Genomic DNA, 18300 nt, shown 5'->3' on the forward strand with positions numbered 1-18300 from the left:
GTCCTGGCTTTAGAGTTGCCAACTTTCTAATCACACAAAACCGAAAACCCTTGCCCCACCCCTCGTTTCATGAGGCCCTTCCCCTGCCCCACCCCGCCCCTTCTCTGAGGCCCCACCCCCTGCTGTCTCCACCCCCTGCTCTCTCCGTCGCTCACTCTCTCCCACCCTCACTCATTTTCACTGGGCTGGGACAGGGGGTTGGGGTGCAGGGTGGGTGAGGGCTCCGGTTGGGGGTGTGGGCTCTGGGGTTGGGGGGCAGGTGGTTTCAGGCTCCGGGAGGGAGTTTGTGTGCCGGAGGGGACTCTAGGCTGGGGCCGGGGGTTCGAGTGCAGGAGGGGGTTCAGGGTGTGGGATCCTGGTGGCGTTTACCATGGCTCAAAGGAAACAGCCATGAGGTCCCTGCAGCCGCTAAGCACATGGGCAGTCAGAGAGACTCCACGCACTGCCTTCGCGCCCGCAGGCACTGCCCCCACAGCTCCCACCGTCGTGGTTCCTGGCAAATGGGAGCTGCGGAGCCGACACGGTCCCTTTTCGACCGGGCGTCTGGCAACCCTACCTGGCTTTACAAACTTCTTGGCTCAGATCTCAAAAAAAATAAGAACGTAAAATTAGGCTCCTAAATCTGTCTTTCAGCACCCGCCTGACTTTCAAAAGTGCTGAGCACCCAACATCAGCTCCCACTGAATTCATCCATGATTATAAAGGCTAGATCCAGAGGTTACTGGAACATTTACATAAATATCTTGGGCCCCTACTAATATAGAAGCTATTGCTACAAAAGGTAGCTTGCTCAAAAATAGCAACTTTTAAATGGACTAATTGTAGTCCTAATTGAGGCCTGTAGTCCAATGGTGACTGGTGTGTTGCTTTGCCCTTTCAGGTCCTGCTCCATCTCCTATTGAAATCAATGGGAATTTTGGCATTGACTTCAAAGGGAGTAAGATCAGGCCTTTAAAAATGATCTTTCATTTGTGACATACTGCAAGGGGCTGTTTTCTGTTTCACATGTTGGTTGACAAAATGCATTTGATTTGAATATTTGATGTATACTGCATTTTTCTTAACCAATGTGACCTTTACATGGAGTAAAATAAACAGTGTCAGAAGCTGTAGCAAGAGTTAATGGTTACATTATGGGTGCAGAAGCAAATATTTGATAGTCTTGCACAATGCATAAAGATCATGAGTTCTGAGCTGCAGCTACATTTGCTTTTCTGTTTGTCCTCTTTCCCTGATTACAGGAATTGGTCTTGGCCTCAAAAATAACTTTTAGAACTTTGTTTCCAGCTAATGTAGGCTTTGATAAACTCATTCTTGATTGCCAAAGGTTTCTTTCAACTTCTTGATTTGATTATTTTCTTTAATGTGTGTTGTGAAGAATAAGATAACCTTCCCATACTTGCATTTATTCTTTAATGTTTTCTTTGGCAAAGCTTTTTAACACTGAAAAAGTATGTGTGCGCAAAAAAGTTTTGAACAAGGACTGTATATGAAGTCGGAATATTGAAAAGGGAAAGGCTTTATTGAGTTGAATAATTTTTTGATATCAGCTCTTCACCATGCTATTTCCTATACAATAGGTATTTTTCACTTACTTGAATGTTTAAACAGCTTCATTGATGGTTGGGCACAAAATTCAAAATGACACATGCTGTATAAAAGCAAAACAGGATCAACTACAGATTGCATTTTAAAGACTTCATTAAAGACTTGTAAATCCATCAAAGTACTATTGTTTTTTCTTATGCTACCAGAGAAAATATGCAAAGGAAAGTTTAATATTGAAAACATTTAGATTTTGTCTAATATTAGATATTCCCAATAATACAGTAAACTTGTGAGAGTACAATATGAATTCTTGAAAAGGGAAGTTTTGAAATGTGAATACATGTGGTGTTAGTACTTATTTGACAGTTGGTAGAAAAAGTGTAAATTTGTTCCTCCTGTCAAATGGTAGCATTTTAGAATGGAAGTATGTTGCATCTACGTGGATGTTGAGAATAATAAGACAGTGTTTCTCTTCCTATTATAAAGTCTGAAAAAGTTACCAGTAGTTTATTATTTATCAAGTTTTTCCCACTAAATTTTATTAGATTGAGCCTGAGATGAGCTTTAGTGCCCCTATTTTCTGCCTAAATGCTTTGTTTATATAAATGTTTTTCTGTAAAGAAATGGAGAAAATGTGGCAGAAAATGTAGCTTTGGGTATTTGAGGATATGGTGTGGGGGAGAGTATTTACCTGTCTACTTCATTTATATAAAATGCCTTTTTGTATATAAGCTGTGTTATGGATCTTATGCTCCCCACAGATGTGTGTCTATACCTGATAGCTAAATTTGGTGACAGTTTACAGTGGTATAAATTACCCATTTGGACTGACTCTGATTTCACACTACTGGAAATCAGGAGTAACTGTTGAAATCATTGGTGTTATGCCAGTGTAGAACTGGTATGAAATCAAAACCAGACCTAATGGTATCTTACTTTTCCTAAGTGGTTTTTCCTACAATCCCTCTTTTCTGCCTCATTGGTTTGTAAATTTCATGTTTTATAAACCTGTTGAATGTGAAATCAGTACAAGTTTCTCTACTTCATGATTTATACCTCTATTTAGATTGCTGCTGGATTTGGCTGAGACTTCCCTGGGATCTATGAATTGTGCCAGTTTCCCCTAGGATGAATTTGGCCTATGAGGTTGATCAGAGGGCAGAATCAGGCTCTGAGGGCAAGATTTTCAAAAATGGGCACCTAACGTTAGGTCCCTAATTCTATATTTAGGTACCTGGAAAGATAACCTCAGAACTGCAACGTGTTCAGCACTTCCTGAGGTCTGCCTGTTTGTAGGTGTCTAAATACAGATTTAAGAAATTAACTTAAAACATTAGACCAGGATTTTTAAAAGTGGATGTCTAATTTGCTGGTTAAGTTCCATACATTGAATACAACACCGTGTAAGTCATTTAATGAGATTTTTAGTACAGATATCAGTGCCTGGCATTAATCTTTATAAATTGCAGTCAAATCATCTACTGCTGTGAGTCCATTCATATATATACACTGATATATATCCACATGAATGGTCTCATATATATTGCATTTTCCACTGATAAATGGTGAGTCGTGTAATGACAGTAACCTCTGACTAATGTGATAAGTAAAATCTTCCTTTCAAAAATTGCTATACTAAAATGTAATCCTACAACCTGGATATGAGAGCACTCCTCTGTTTTTAAAACTTGCTGGGGTTGGCGACTCTGCCCAGGAACAGCAGGCAGCTGGTACGATGCTCGTAGATGAGAAACAGAAAGGGGCGGTCAACGACAAAGCGAATCTGAGTGGAAAGGGGCATGAACCCTACTGTGGTCACAGCTGCAGCCTCTGTGCCTTCCTCGTTCACAGTAATCGTGCCTTGGTGATTGAACTGTAAAAAAGAAAAAAAGGGACAGAAAATGCAGAATCCCTTTGGTTAGACTTTGAAGTCTTAGTATTTTGTCTTAGGTGAATTGCACTAGAATTAATTTGCTGAAAGCATGGGGAACTTTAATTACAACATCACATCTTTTGTATCCTGCACGTGGCTTTCTTGTGTTTTCACTGGTAGCTCCTATAAGGCATCAGTCCTCTGGTTTTGGCAAATCCCTTTCCTGACTAGTCATGACCTGACCCCTCCCAGAAATGTATAGTCTACCACCAGTGGTTCTCAACCAAGGGTACGTTTACCCCTGGGGGTACACACAGGTCTTCCAGGGGGTACATCAACTCATCTAGATATTTGTCTAGTTTACTGCAGCCTGCGTAAAAAGCACTATCGAAGTCAGTACAAACTAAAATTTTACACAGACAATGACTTGTTTATACTGCACTATATACTATACACTGAAATGTAAGTACAAGATTTATATTCCAGTTGATTTTATAATTATATGGTAAAAATGAGAACATAAGCATTTTTTCAGTAATAGCGTGCTGTGGTACTTATATTTTTGTAAGCACGTAGTTTAAGTGAGCTGAAACTTGGGGGTACGCAAGACAAATCAGACTCCTGAAAGGGGTACAATAGTCTGGAAAGATTGAGAGCCACTGGTCTACCACTATGTACGGAAAAAAAACACAGACTCCCTATGTTCCAGGAGAGGCAGGTATATTGTGTTATTTGCTTAGGTAAGCTGTGAATTATTGTCCTTTGTTGCCACACTTCAGATGACAGGAAATAATAAGTAGAAGAATGAGTGTAGAAGGGGAAAAATTACCATATCAATGATGACTTTCTCATCTGATATTCCAGAATAGTCGCCATTGTTGCCAAACAGTGTTTCTATTCCCATGGATTTCAGATAATCCGTCAGGTCATAGCTCTTCTCCAGCTTAAATTTAGGCAGAACTACCTCTCTTGTTCTAGTTAGAAACAGAAATATTAAAGGTCTTAGAGAAATATACATCACATCCCTTAACTATGCATGTCAGTTCCATTCTTATCAAGCAGGCATGACACTGACATATACAGGAGTCCTGCTCTATGTTCTCCCAGGCTTAACTTACTAAAAGGTAGGGCATTGTCTGTCTAAGCAGTTTTTCTAAATCTAAGGTCAAAAAAAAACAAAAAACCCAAAACCCTATTAATGTATTACGTGCTTATAATGCTTAAAAGACTTATCAGTTGTATTTCTACAGTACATAGTTCATGTTGAGATGACATAGGTATTATAAACATATGCATCTATCTGTTATGGAACTCCCTGGCACAATAGGTTAGAGTTTTACCAAGTACATACAACAGAGGTAATTTAAAAAAAGAGAGAGAGTTCATTGTTTGTTCATAGATTATAAGGCCAGAAGGAACCATTATGATCATCTAGTCTGACCTCCCACATAACACAGAACATAGTTTCGCCAAGTTATTCCTGCATCAGTCCATAACTTCTGGCTGAGCTAGATTAGTGGTTCTCAAACTGTGGATCAGGACCCCAAAGTCGGGGGAGTGGCTTAGGCTTGCTGGGGCCCAGGGCCGAAGCCCCAGCGCCTGAGGCCGAAGCCAAAGCCTGAGGGCGGCGGGGCTTGGACTTTGCCCCCCTTGCTTGAAGCGGTGAGGCTCTGACAGGCTCAGGCTTAAGTCCCTCTTCTTGAGGTTGTAGTAATTTTTGTTGTCAGAAGAGGGTCATGGTGCAATGAAGTTTGATAACCCCTGAGCTCGACTATATCTTCTAGAAAGACATCCAGTCTTGCTTTAAAGACTTCAAGTGATGTAAAATCCACCGCATCTCTAGGTAGGTTGTTCTAATGGTTAATTACCCTCACTGTGGAAAAAAATGTGCCCCTCTTTACTATTCTGAACTTGTCCAGTTTCAGCTCTCCACCATTGGATCTCATTTATGCCTTTGTCCACTAGATTGAAGAGCCCTCTGCGATCAGAAATCTCTCCATGTAGGTAGCTATAGACTGCAGTGAGATCACTTCTTAACCTTCTCTTTAAGCTAAATAGATTGAGTTTCTTTAGTCATTCTTGTGTCCCTTCTGAACCCTTTCCATTTTGTCAACATCTTTATGAAGTGTCAACATCAAAAATGGACACGCTGTTCCAGTAATGGTCTCCCTAATGCTTTATATAGTGGTAACACACTGTACAAGCTCTACTCTACATCCCCCTGCTTATGCATCGAGGTATCACACTTGCTTTCTTACCCACCACAAAGCATTATGAGTTTATGTTCAGTTGGTTATCTATCATGACTCTGAAGTCCTTTTCTAGGTCATTGCTTTCTAAAATACAGTCCCCCCCCCCCCCTTCCTATAACTATGACCTACATTGTTGGTTGCTAGATGTATAACCTTGCATTTAACTATATTAAAATGCATATTGTTCAAGTGAACCCAGCTTAGCATGTGATCCAGATTATTCTGTAGAATACTCTTGTCGGTATTATTTATCCCACACCAATTCTTATGTCGTTTGTAATCTCTACCACCTACTATTTTTGTTTTCTTCTGGATCATTGGTAAAGAGATTGAATAGCTTTGGGTCAAGAACAGATTCTTATGGGATCCCACTGGGAATTCTCCCACTGGATGATTTTTCTTCCTTACAATTATTCTTTGAGATCTATCTATTTAATATAGACAACACTGATCTTTGTTTAATGCTAAGTTTTTAAAATCAGAATGTAGTTCAGTACTAAGTTAAATATCTTCCAGAAGTCTATTATGTCACTGTTACTTTTATCAATTTAAACGTCAAGAAACTATATCAAGCTTGTTTGACAAGACCTATTTTACCTGTTTGTCATGCTCTTTTGCCATCTCTCCACCACCTGAGGGGTCAGTTGCTTTTCCAGTGCTTTCATGCCAGATAGTTTGTTTGGAAGCACAATCAGCATGCTGATGTTCCCCACATATGGCAGCTGGAGCACACCACAGTCTAGCTCATGGTCTGCAGCAGCCAGGAAGTTTCCTTTGGTCTGCATCATAGGAACCTTTATTGTTTCTCTCTCATTCAGTCGGAAGGTCCGTTTGTTTGTCATTTCCACTGGAAACTTGTTTTCCCAAGTTCCTGTTAATATAGCAGAAAACCTCATCCTTATTTCTCTATATAATTGTAGTTTGTAAATGAAAGATGTTAAAATATAATTTTAGTGATGAAGGCTTATTTGCAGATATCATTGCAAAATGTAGCCTGGCTGATCATTTTAAGTTGTGGGTGGAATGAGAGAATTTGTTGTGGCAACTTTAGAAGTAAAAGCCTACTTTTTAAAAAATGAACATGGAAAAATGTAAGCACATGATTTGCAATTGTGTGTAGATGCCCGATTTAGATGTTTGTCTGACTTCACTGTACACATTTAAAGAAGTTCAAATGCACATGCTGGTCTCAAAAAAAATCACTCTAAAATATAAAGTGGAAATCATGTCAAAGATATCGGGGAGAAAATGTAATTCTCTGATTACGAGCTTTAAAAGCAGATTGAGCTTTAAAAGATCTGATGCTGATGTTTGCAGATCAGTGTAATTCTGCTCAAAATTAGAGTTCATCTTATAATATACTGTCTCATCAACATAACTAAATACAGCTACATTTTAATTTCCATGTGAAACAAAACATTTACATTTTGCATATCAAAGCTTTGACTTCATTAAACTGAGAACTTTTAAACAAATATGCTACTGCCCGGACCGTCACTGGGGTTAGACTACCCAGTTCTGTGAGGTGCTGCTCACTCTTGGCTCCAGTGAAGCTGAGGAAGTTCAGCACCTGGCAGGATCAGACCCGAAGGACCTGATCCAACTCCCGTTAAAGTTAGAGGAAGTCTTCCTATCGAGTTCCAGGGGATTTGGATCAGGGCTGGTGAAGACACTCTTAGGGTCCCAAGTGTGCATGAATAGTCCAGTGAAGGTATGATATTAAAAGAATATAGTTGATGATCTGCCTTTTTAATGTAATGTTGTATTCATAATGATGGCTCTGGAAGGAGTTCGTCTTGTTTCTTTGTAGATGGACAGGCACAGTTAGAATTTTATATATTACATTTATTTTGGCTATTGGTATCTCCTTTTAAAATCAGGGGCATTAGATGTAAGTGAGCAAATAAGTGTAGAGCACAACAGTAAGTGCATGGAGAAGCTAATACTGTAGAACCTTTTTAATAACCTTGTAATGGTGTGCAGTGTTAGGAAGTTGGTACCTTAATTTCGCTGCTGAAATTCCACCCACTAAACACATTTTCTATAACATGCATCCCATGTGATTAAGGAAGTCTGTCTGTCACCTTTGATCTTCACCTAGAAAGGCTTGGATAAGTCTGCCATTGTGATTGCTTTTGGATGGCTAGTAATGTGGAGGGGATCAGATGCCTCACCTTTCATCCCAAAGTGTGTAATCATGTTGCCAGAGAGAACCTGGGGCTGTTTGCGTAATTTTTAATCAGCAGAGTAATAATGCATTGTGCAACAGGCATCATTAGTTAAGTTTTGTGTTCTAATATTTATACTAAAACTTTTCTGTAGCTCCTCCCCATCTATGGGTTTGTACTAGAGTTGTAGAATGTCTAACAAAAATTGTATGAGACAAGCCACATTACAGTTCAGTTTTATTTTTAAAAGCCCTTCAGGTGGATGGGTCTCAAAGGTGAAGAAACGGGAAGTATTGGGCCAGTAGTAGTTAGATTTAAAATTTAAAAAAAACAAACTCACTCCCCTTTTGGGAGGACTTTTTTTTTTTTTTTTTTTTTAAGATTTTTTTAAAGAACAGGGGGATGTCAAAGGGAAGCAGTGTGCTAACGCTAGGACTCATTCTAGGAAAGGCATGATAGCTTGCTGACCTAATACAGGGTGGTGGATTCACTGAAGGGCCGGGGTGTGAATGAACGAACTTCAGGATAGGGCTTAAGAAAGAAGCCCCAGACTTCTGTTACACCTTTCAAAGGGTTTAAAAACCAGCTGTGTAGCAACTTAGTCAGTTTGCCGCTATAGAGGCGCCCACTGTAAAGAGGGTAGGGTGGGTGTGATGAGTCCTGCCTGTCCCCACTGACTCCTTGCCCCATTCCTGTCTTTCCCCACTGGCCGTTTGCCCCAGTCTCTTCCTCCGTTCCCCCCACCCCTTTCCCACCCCTTCCCAGTCTCTCTCCCCAGGTTCTTCATGCTAGTCTCTTTCCTCTCTGCCCCTCCCCTGCACCAGTCCCAGTATTTTTAACATGGCCAAAACCATCATATTTCCTCTTAATTTTCTTCCTGAGACAGCTGAACCATTTTTGCTGAAATTCCCTTCCCCCAAAGTAGCCTGCATCAGATACCCAACATTGAAAAGTTGCCAAACTTTGTTTGGGCTGAAAGTTATAAGAAACTGAAAACCATTTCTAATGTGAGGTTTCGGGTAGTTTAACTCCAGGCAGCACTACCAGCTCTACCCATAATTAAAAACCGTACAAGAGACCACCTTACAAAACCACTACCCCCCAGTTCACCCAAGGTATTCCAACCATAATGAATGCTGTTCTGCTCTACCTTTTATTAGAAGACCACTTTTGTTAAGCTTGTAACTTTTGTCAGGCCCTTGAGTAGACCCTGGGTACAGATCACACTCTGCATACATTAAGCTCAGAGTCTTTGACCCTGGCTGATTCTCTGGATTCTGAATACTTTAAAATTCTTTATAAATGTGTGGGACTGAATTCAACCCACTTGTATCTCCCTTGAAGTTAGTGGAGTTGCACCTGCTTACAGTAGGACTGAATTTGACCGTTATAACACACACTGCAGTGATTCTTCCTGCGAGAATAGTTTTGCATAGAGTCCCTCAGCTATGACTGTTTTTCCTGAGGTGATGGATACAAACCATATATTGCCTCCTTGTATTATATTTGGATTGTAAGCTCCTTGGGGAAGGGACCGTCTTTTTGTTCTGTGTCTGTAGAGTGCCTGACACAGTGAGGTCATGGTCCATTGTAGTAGTGGTAATTAATTAATTCATACAGATTCTTAATACCTAGTAGGACTATGAAATAAAAACAATTATTGTGGCCTAAGCTGTAGTCTAGGTTTTTGGTTCATTCTTGGTTCCTCAGATTGGTGTGCTGCAAAACATAAGTTAAATTAACCCATTGCTGAAAACTGAAATAATGATTTTTTTACCTTTAAAGTAAATACAGTTGAGAATCATCATCATCGTTGTCGGGTTGATGTTCACCAGAGCTTCTTTTATTAACCCTTTGGTCCGTTTCAGGATGCGCTCATTGGTTTTAGTGATGAAGGCAGGGTCTGAGAAGTCAGATGATTGGGCCTCAGCAAAGTAGTAATTTTTCGTGTTGTTTCTGAAATCGTCCATAATGGAAAATTGCTTCCGAATATAAAGATCATTAACTGACCGCAGTGTGTAACCGAAATTGCGTCTGAAGAGCCGGTGAGTTAGTTTACGAAAGAGGTTGTGAATTGTCATAATCTCATACTTGGAGCTCGCGTTAATGAAATCTCTGAAGCCTAGAACAGACAGTACCTCCTGGTGTGTTTGTCCCTTCAGCCCTAATGAAATCATAGCCATTGCAGTGGAAATACCAACAGGAGCCATCAGAATGTTATCTGAAGAATTGGCTCTGTCCTTCAGACTCCGATAAAGGTTGAAGCCAAAGTTTGCATTGAGGATATTAAGACGCTGGATTCTGGTTTTACCGTGGAATAGCTCAAGAATATTTCCTTGCTGAATTTCAGAAACTGGATACGGATACGGAGAAGCATCAATTATGTCACCATAATCATAATCACCAAATATCTTTTCCCAATCTAGGTAGTCTTCCTCCTCTTCTTCCTCAGCAATCAAGTCATTGGTTATAGTGTTTTCCTTATGGAACTCTGGTGGAAAATTAGGCATATCGTGGGTTTCATTTTCACGGGGATTTATAGTTCCAAAGTGCTTATTAAAGTCTTTGATCCCACAAAACGCAGATGTTATGATGAGAGAGAGAACAAACAAACGAAACAGGAGCTTCATTGTGACAGGTCAGAAGCTGGAAGACAATATATCATAGTGAGAAACTGTATAGTATCTGAGCTTTAAGAGGTTACCCTTTTCTTCAGTAGGTTGTTTAAATTAATGTTGAGTCCTACATTGGATAGTTGGCTGGCTCCTGCAAAGATTTTTTTGGTGTGTGTAGCAAAGTTGAGACTCACCGCTGTGGCGCCTCCTGCTGGTCATCTTGAGAATTAGCTCTCCAGCATACAGCGCGCCTCCTCCTGGCCGGTGTCTTGCCTGCTGCTGGCCCCGTGTCCCTCCCGGACCCCGGTGCCTGTTGTCTCGGGGTTCTGCCCCAGTAGTACCCCTTTGCTCTGGGTCTCCCCTCCCAGAGGAACCCCCCAACCCTCTAAACCCACCTTGCCTCAGTGGCTACTGCCAGTCATCATCTAGCCCCCGCTCTCTGGGGCAGACTGTAGTCTGTCATGGGCACTTATCATTGACAAGGGGGTAGCACCTGCTGCCTTTTCCTATCCCTGGTCTGTATCTCTGCAGCCCCAGTACCTTTAATAGGCCTACAACAAGGCCTGCAGCCTGGGGGTTTACCAGGCTGGAGCTCCCTTTGCCCTTCCCCAGCACTGCTCCACTTCTGGTACCTTGCTCCCAGGTCCTTCCCACTCCCTGGCTAGAGTGAGACTCCTTCAGCTCCTGGCCCTCAGCCCTCTTATAAGGGTCAGCTGGGCCCCAATTGAGCTGGCCACAGCTGTGGCTGCTTCCCCAATCAGCCTAGCTTGGCTGCTTTTACCCCTGTTCCCCAGGAGTGGGGCAGCCACTCTGCTACAGTGTGTGATAGCCTTTCCATTTTAGTGGTGCCTAGTATAATTAATTCTTGCTCATGTAATATCTCAAGCCTGGACCTGTCCTGGTCTGAGACCTTCAAGTTCATTAAACAGCAGTTGATTTCTGTCTATGGAGAAAGTGTCATTGCTTTCCAGCTTGTTTTACACACAGTTAGCTCAGGTCTCTACTAAAATGCCCAGGTCTCTTGTATATTATAAAGCTTTAAGCTGTAAGAGTATGTGTACTTAAAAAAATTTAAAAAGCTGAAGTCTGATAGACAATAGCTTCCAAATGTTTGAATTTAGTAGGAAATCATTAATTTAGAGCACATCAGAGAGATGCAAAGAAAACATGACAAATGTTTTATATTTGTAAAACATACTTTAAACATAAACCAAATGGGATTTTTATGGGCAGTTTCTTTGAAAGGATGGAATTGAATGAGGATGGAATAAAAGAGATCTATGGACATAGCACAGTCCCTCAAGACATACACATTTGTTTAACTTTATTTACTAAGATTAGTGTCATTGGGACATGCATGTGACTTTGCCAGAGCAGGGCCATATTTAGGTGCATGGTTCCGTAATTGTACTGGCTTTTCTGTTCCAGTCAGCTTCATCATTTACCCTTTTTTTGCCTAGATTTTTGAGGGAATTGTTTGGTTTTAATTTTTGGTTTTCTGGGCATTGTACCTATTATTTATTTGATTTATGTGTAGGATTATACAATATATGATACTCCTTTTCCAAAGGTGGGATCACTATATAATTAAAACTAGAGCAGCAATAGTTTTTGTAATTATTAGAAATGCCAATGTTTTTCTTAGAAGAAAGGGTTTAGGATCAAATTAAAATGAAAGTAGCCTCGGTTATTTCCTCAGGGAAGGTGCTTTGGTAGAATCTGTTTTTCTTATGGAAGATTGTTCCTCAGTTATATGCACGCAACTCTTGTTGATCCCACTGAGTAGCATGAATGTCTCAGAGGGTAGAATTTGGCCTTATGGCTTTAAAATCAAGAGCTGCGCTTATATACATATTGTGTGAAGAGACTAGAAACCTGGCTTGCCAAGATGCCGGGTACCCACAGCTCCCAGAAACAGTCCCTAGATGTTTAAGCACATGATCATATTGATTGTCTTGGTTAGTGACCTAAAATACATGCAAAAGCTGTAATTCACTGCTGTGATATCAACTAAGGATGGAATGCAAGGATTTGATAATATGCGATTCTATGACAGAAAGGGGTGAAAGCAGTTTGAAAGTCAAACTCAGGATTTCTAAACCAGTATCCCATGGCTACACAAATTAACTCAGATTTTGTTAAAATTAATTATTTTTCTTGTTCCAGATAGGATTTATTTAGTTAAAGGTAAATGTTTAGAACCTGCAATGTAGGATAGTACCATTGAATGCCATTATTTCAAAGACCCTTATTTAAAACAGACAAAATGTTAAAAAACAAAACAAAGAGTGGGGGGAAAAACCCTTGGAAGAGGTTTTGAAAGAAGAGAATGTAAAGCTGTTCTTAAACAATGAAATAGAGAACTAAGAGGGAGGTGGAAAGAGAAATATTTAAACATTTTTGTAGCATCCAGGTAATATCAGTCTCTCCTTTTCCCGTCTGTTGATGTACATAAAGAATGAAAATGAATTATTGACACATTGGGAACCTTAAAACCATTTGAGATGAATATTCTAGATTGAAACTGAACATTGTACAGTACTAAAACCTGTGCTATATAGTGAGTGAAGTACTGTAGTCTTAATAGCTCACTTTTTTAATTATTATTATTTTTAAAGAGACTGATGGCTACATTTTTTGTTCCATACTGTTAGAGGTTAAGGTACTTCTCTGGAAAACCACTTCTGTGCAATAATCGCTAACAAAAGACAATGCTGTCTGTGGTTCCTAGTTTTATAGTCTCACCTTTTCCATAGACTAATGTATTGTTTACCCTCATCTTATTGTGGGCAAAGCATTTCCCCCGCTATTGGAATATATTTTTCTTTAAGATTTTAAATCCAGTTCAAACGATAATAATGTTCCTTACCTCCAAGCCACTGTGAAGAGAGGGATACGTTGAATAGCTAGAATAAGGCGAATTGCTGGGTTTAAATCTGAACTTTGATGCTAGTAAATTGTATGGCTCCCAAAGTAAACAGGCTCTAAATCAAACACTGCTAAATTTGCTTTGTCAGCCAAAACCCCTTTACTTGCTTAGTAGTCTCTGCCAAGTGATTTGTTGCTTCTTCCATGGATCTTTTGTTGAGGTTTTTATGGTTTTGTGGAGTGCTTACTTGCTTTTGCTCTGTCTGTGGGCTTGCAGGATGTGAAAGATTTTCTTCAAAAATTGTGTGTAAGAATGTGTATACTTTTGGATGATATAGCTAGCTCTCTTTCTGTAGCTGTGCACTGTATATATGCATATGACACATACAAAACAAAGTTAAAATAACATTATTAAGGTTTCAATGTCAGTCACTTGAAAGTGACTGCTGTTTATTACACTGGTCATAATTGTTTCACAGTGACTTTCTTCTCTCTCCATCTATTAGTTGTGTCGACCTGTTGTCTTGTCTCTTCTTAGATTGTAAGTTCCTTGAGGCAGGGACCATCTTTTTGGGACTGTGGGAGTGTGTGTGGATGTGTGTAGTGCTTGATCCCTGATTGGGTTCTCTAGGTACTACTACAAAACAAATAATAAACAATTATAGTAATACTTTGATAGAGGACTAGAAATTGCTGCTTGTTCGAGTTCATCAGCAATAAAGTAAGCTGAACAGCACTGTCTGCACCTTACAGGTTGCAGGAGGTGGTGATCAGAATCTGCATTTAATCCTTAAGCCACACGTTCTGCAACTCTAAATTATCTTTTCTGTTATAGTGAGTCTATAGCTCTACAGTATTTTATCTGTAGCAGAAAGTGAGATGCTGTTAAATCAGCTTTGAAAATTAGTATTGCCAAGGCAGTGTAACACAATCAAATGGTTTTTCTTCCAATATCAGTAATTTTAACAGTAACTACGTTATTATTAATATATTGAAACAGATGGAGAAACTAAATTCTGAAATGCTAGAACCACATCAGAATATGAGGCTATATTGACTGACTCTTAACAAGTGATTAAATTATTGAAATCGCCTAATTATTTTTTCCTTTTCACGTTAGCTCACCAGACGTTTACCACCCATCAAGGAGGCCAAACCCAGGTTACAGAAGCTCTTCCGTGATTTTTGGCTGTATTCGGTGCTTATGGGATTTGCTGTGGAGGGATCAGGTAGTATACTGTCCAGTGGGAAAAGATGCATTAATGGTAGACCTAGGTTTATATCGTGTGTAAGTGCAAATCAGCTGTTTAGCACAGACTACAGAGATCTAGAAGGACTAGGGGTAACTGGGAATGGACCACAAGGCAGGTGTCTTACCAGGCACTCCTCTGATGACAGATTGCATTGTGTCCAAAGTGCCCTACTTTGCCGTGGACTAGACTACAGAAGCGTACAATTTATTATTGTTTACATCCTCAGTTCACAAGTGGCACGGGCTAGTTGGACTGTGCATGAAAATATAAGTGTGTGATGGCTCTGATCTAGCATGGGAGGGTCAGGGATGACACACAGGCAAAGTAGAAACTGCTTATACGTTGAGAGGTTTCACCTGCAGCCATCTGAACAGGTTTATTACATGTTTGGAAAGTGGGACATTAGTTTGAATGTATATACCTGAATGTGTGAAAAGATGGTTTAAAGAGGTAGCACAAAACTTGGTGATACTTATTTTCATGGATTGAATCTCTTAATATCTGTTGGCGATAACCAACTGAGGATCAGTAGAAAAATCACTGCACTAATTTTAGGTTTCTATAGTAGCCTCATCAGTTGACCCAATATAATGGGAGTATATTAGGATGTTTCTCCTAGACATGGTTTGTCTTTCTCTCCCCTCCCTGCGCCTCCAAATTTCTACTACAGGTCTTTGGCCAGAAGAGTGGTATGAAGGGGTATGTGAGATAGCCACTAAGTCTCCACTGCTCACATTTCCCAGCAAAGAACCTCTTCGATCTGTCCTTCAGTACAACTCTGCCATGAAAAATGACACAGTGACTTCTGTAAGAAACTGTTTCTTCCATTATGCCCCTTCAGACTTTAAATAATATATTGGATAGTAACCAGCAGATGCTGCTTAGGACAGCAATATAATGTTTTCATAATATAATGTTAAATAACAGCAGCTTTCCAAATGCACTGCTGCATCCTGTAAGCTGTGCATGACTTAACAGAACGAAAAGCAAGAGTATTAAGTAGTACAAGTGTGTTTTTGTTAGCGGCAGCAATCCTCTGTTGGCTAAATCAGGTCTTTGTGGGAAGGGAAACCTAATGATGTTTTTGTGTTTTCTCCTTTTGTGTCTGGCAGATGAAATCTGCAGAACAGTGATGGGATGAATTTGGTTTTGGAGTAAAATGACATTCTGTAGTTCTCTCTATTAAAGTGGCTCCTAGCTGAGCCTTCATCTTTTGCCATTGCCTATGGCTTTGTACTTGTCCGCTTTTTTCTCCCTATGTTTGCATGATAGACTGTAACAGAAATATGTGAGTTATTGTTTACAATGCAAGATAAAAAAGTCAAGGATGAATGACAAGTGTAAAACAGAGTCAAATTCTTTGCTGGTATAACTTCATTCGTTACTCCAGTAGACGGTTTGTCCCTCACTTTTAATGAACTGTGTTGAGCTCTTGAACTTGACTTCTTCTGAGTAAGAGCATTGATGTTTCCTGCTGCCACACGAATGCATCTTATGCACTATTCCAGTACTTCACTGTGTGCCACCAATAAGTGCTATGTGCCTTTTTTATCTCTTCTTTACTTGGATGCAAATGAGCGTGAAGGCTTTTTGTTTTTAAAGGCATGGTATAATCAGTAGTGTGACCTAAATTAAACCTTTTCAGAATGCAAATAAAGAGAGTGCCACCACATTTGCTCGCTCCTTATTCTGAAGTTGCTTACCTTTAGGCTGAACTGAATGAGTTACGGAGCACCATCATAAATCTCTTGGATCCTCCTCCAGAAGTGTCTGCTCTGATCAATAAGCTGGACTTCGCTATGTCTACCTATCTACTGTCTGTTTACCGTCTAGAGTATATGAGGTATATTTTTATTACTACAGGTTGGTTTTCTAATCTTTGGTTTCTGGCATTTCATGAACCCTTCGGCCAAACTTGGGGACACAGGGTGAAATTCTGATTCTGTTTGAGTCAATGGGAGTTTTATCTTTATTTATCCGGGAGTGAAATCTTCATCTCTGCCCAGGCCCCTTTAGGGCAGGCAAAAGGGCTGCAGTGACATAAAGCGACCCAAAACCCCCAAGCCCCTGGTGCAGGAACAATGGAAGGCAGCTATAACGCTGTCTTCTGAGGAACCTCTTGCGAGTTTAAAACATCCTCAGCTCTGTCTCCCCTGGACTGCGAGTCCTGTACTGAACCTCTTGGAGGCATAGCACAGACTGTCATCCATGATGCTTCAAAGTTATCATGGTTACGGAATCAGTAGATCCGATATACAGTTGTTGCTCTTGACTGGTGCATTTCGGCATTGCAAATAAAAATACACAGAAATGGACACTGGCAAGTCAGTACATTAAATGGATACAAAATTCCTAATGACTAAAGAATGACTGTGGGTGAGAGCTAAAGAGGGCTCTTACTGGAGAAGGTGGGAACAACCGCTAAGTTGTATGCCTGTTTGGCATTAAACAATAAGGACAAATACTTTTATTCACAAAAGCCTTTCAGACATACTGTAAGTGCAGTTTTTTAAATACTGGTAAGCATTGCCATATTGAGCAAATGCAGCATGTAAAGAAGAGTGGGGTCTCTGTTTGTTTGTAGAAATACACCAGAAACAACTCCCCAAATTGGTGAACTTTGTGCAAGTTTTCCCATTTCCAACAGCAATGTGAATTGCTTGCCTAGTAGCAAAAAATGTTTCCCCCAAACCCTTGTTAATTGAAAATAGACCCAAAGGCTCAGGTGTTAAATCTTATTGTAATTTAGTTTCTTGATGTGTGGGTATGTACTATAGCAGTGTTTCTCAAACTGGGGTCCCCAAGGGTATTCCAGGGTGTCCGCGGGCCCCGCTGATCAATTCCTCCCGCTGCCTCCCAGCGCCTCCTGAACGCTAAAAGTCCGGCGGCTCAGCGGGGCTAAGGCAGGCTTCCTACCTGCCCTGGCTCCTGGAAGCGGCTGACATATCCCTGTGGCCATGGGTGGGGGCGGGGGTCTCTGCTTGCTGCCCCCACCCTGAGTGCTAACTCTACAGCTCCCATTGACCAGGAACTGCATCCAGTGGGAGCTGTGGGGGCGGTGTCTGCAGGCAGGGGCAGCACGGAGACCCCCTGGCTCCCCTGCCTAGAAGCTGTTGCCAGAGGGATGTGCACCCAAACTCTTTCCCTCCCAGAGTCTGAACCCTGAACCCCCTCCCACACCCCTACCCCCTGCCCCAGCCCAGAGCCTGCACCCAAAATCCCTCCAGAGGCTGCACCCCCTCCCGCACCCAAACTCCCTGCCCAAGCCTGGTGAAAGTGAGTGAGGGTGGGGGAGAGCGAGCAATGAAAGGCGGGGGAATGGACAGAGTGGAGACGGGGCCTCGGAGAAAGGGTGGGGTGGGGACTCGGGGAAGGGGGCAGGGGAGTGGAGAGGCATGGGGGTCCCTGAAAAATTTTAAATCAAAATGAGGGTCCTTGGGTTGCTAAAGTTTGAGAGGTTTCAGAGTAGCAGCCGTGTTAGTCTGTATTCGCAAAAAGAAAAGGAGTACTTGTGGCACCTTAGAGACTGACAAATTTATTTGAGCATAAGCTTTCGTGAGCTGCAGCTCACTTCATCGGATGCATTCAGTAGAAAATACAGTGGGGAGATTTATATACATAGAGAACATGAAACAATGGGTGTTACCATACACACTGTAATGAGAGTGATCACTTAAGGTGAGGTTTCAGAGTAACAGCCGTGTTAGTCTGTATTCGTAAAAA

The 18300-nt window shown here is 41.0% G+C and overlaps 2 protein-coding genes across 7 annotated transcripts in view; one reads left to right on the forward strand and one right to left on the reverse strand.

The window, feature by feature from the left end:
- Positions 1–18300, forward strand: part of PI4KA (phosphatidylinositol 4-kinase alpha) — a 95297-nt gene that overhangs the window by 37130 nt on the left and 39867 nt on the right. For all 6 annotated transcript variants that reach the window (XM_007054925.4, XM_027817302.3, XM_037878718.2 and 3 more), the window contains exons 20-22: positions 14445–14553; positions 15248–15384; positions 16287–16420. In XM_007054925.4, coding sequence (XP_007054987.2) covers positions 14445–14553; positions 15248–15384; positions 16287–16420 — 380 coding nt within the window. The remainder of the gene's footprint in view (positions 1–14444; positions 14554–15247; positions 15385–16286; positions 16421–18300) is intronic.
- SERPIND1 (serpin family D member 1) lies at positions 1504–13589 on the reverse strand. Its single transcript, XM_007054923.3, has 5 exons — positions 13326–13589; positions 9619–10487; positions 6271–6544; positions 4251–4395; positions 1504–3421 (listed from the first exon to the last, which is right to left on the reverse strand). Exons 2-5 carry the CDS (start codon positions 10469–10471, stop codon positions 3230–3232), a joined length of 1464 nt encoding a protein of 487 aa, XP_007054985.1. The 5' UTR covers positions 10472–10487; positions 13326–13589; the 3' UTR covers positions 1504–3229.

Source organism: Chelonia mydas, chromosome 15 (genome assembly GCF_015237465.2).
Source record: "Chelonia mydas isolate rCheMyd1 chromosome 15, rCheMyd1.pri.v2, whole genome shotgun sequence".
Classification (NCBI taxonomy): Eukaryota; Metazoa; Chordata; order Testudines; family Cheloniidae; genus Chelonia; species Chelonia mydas.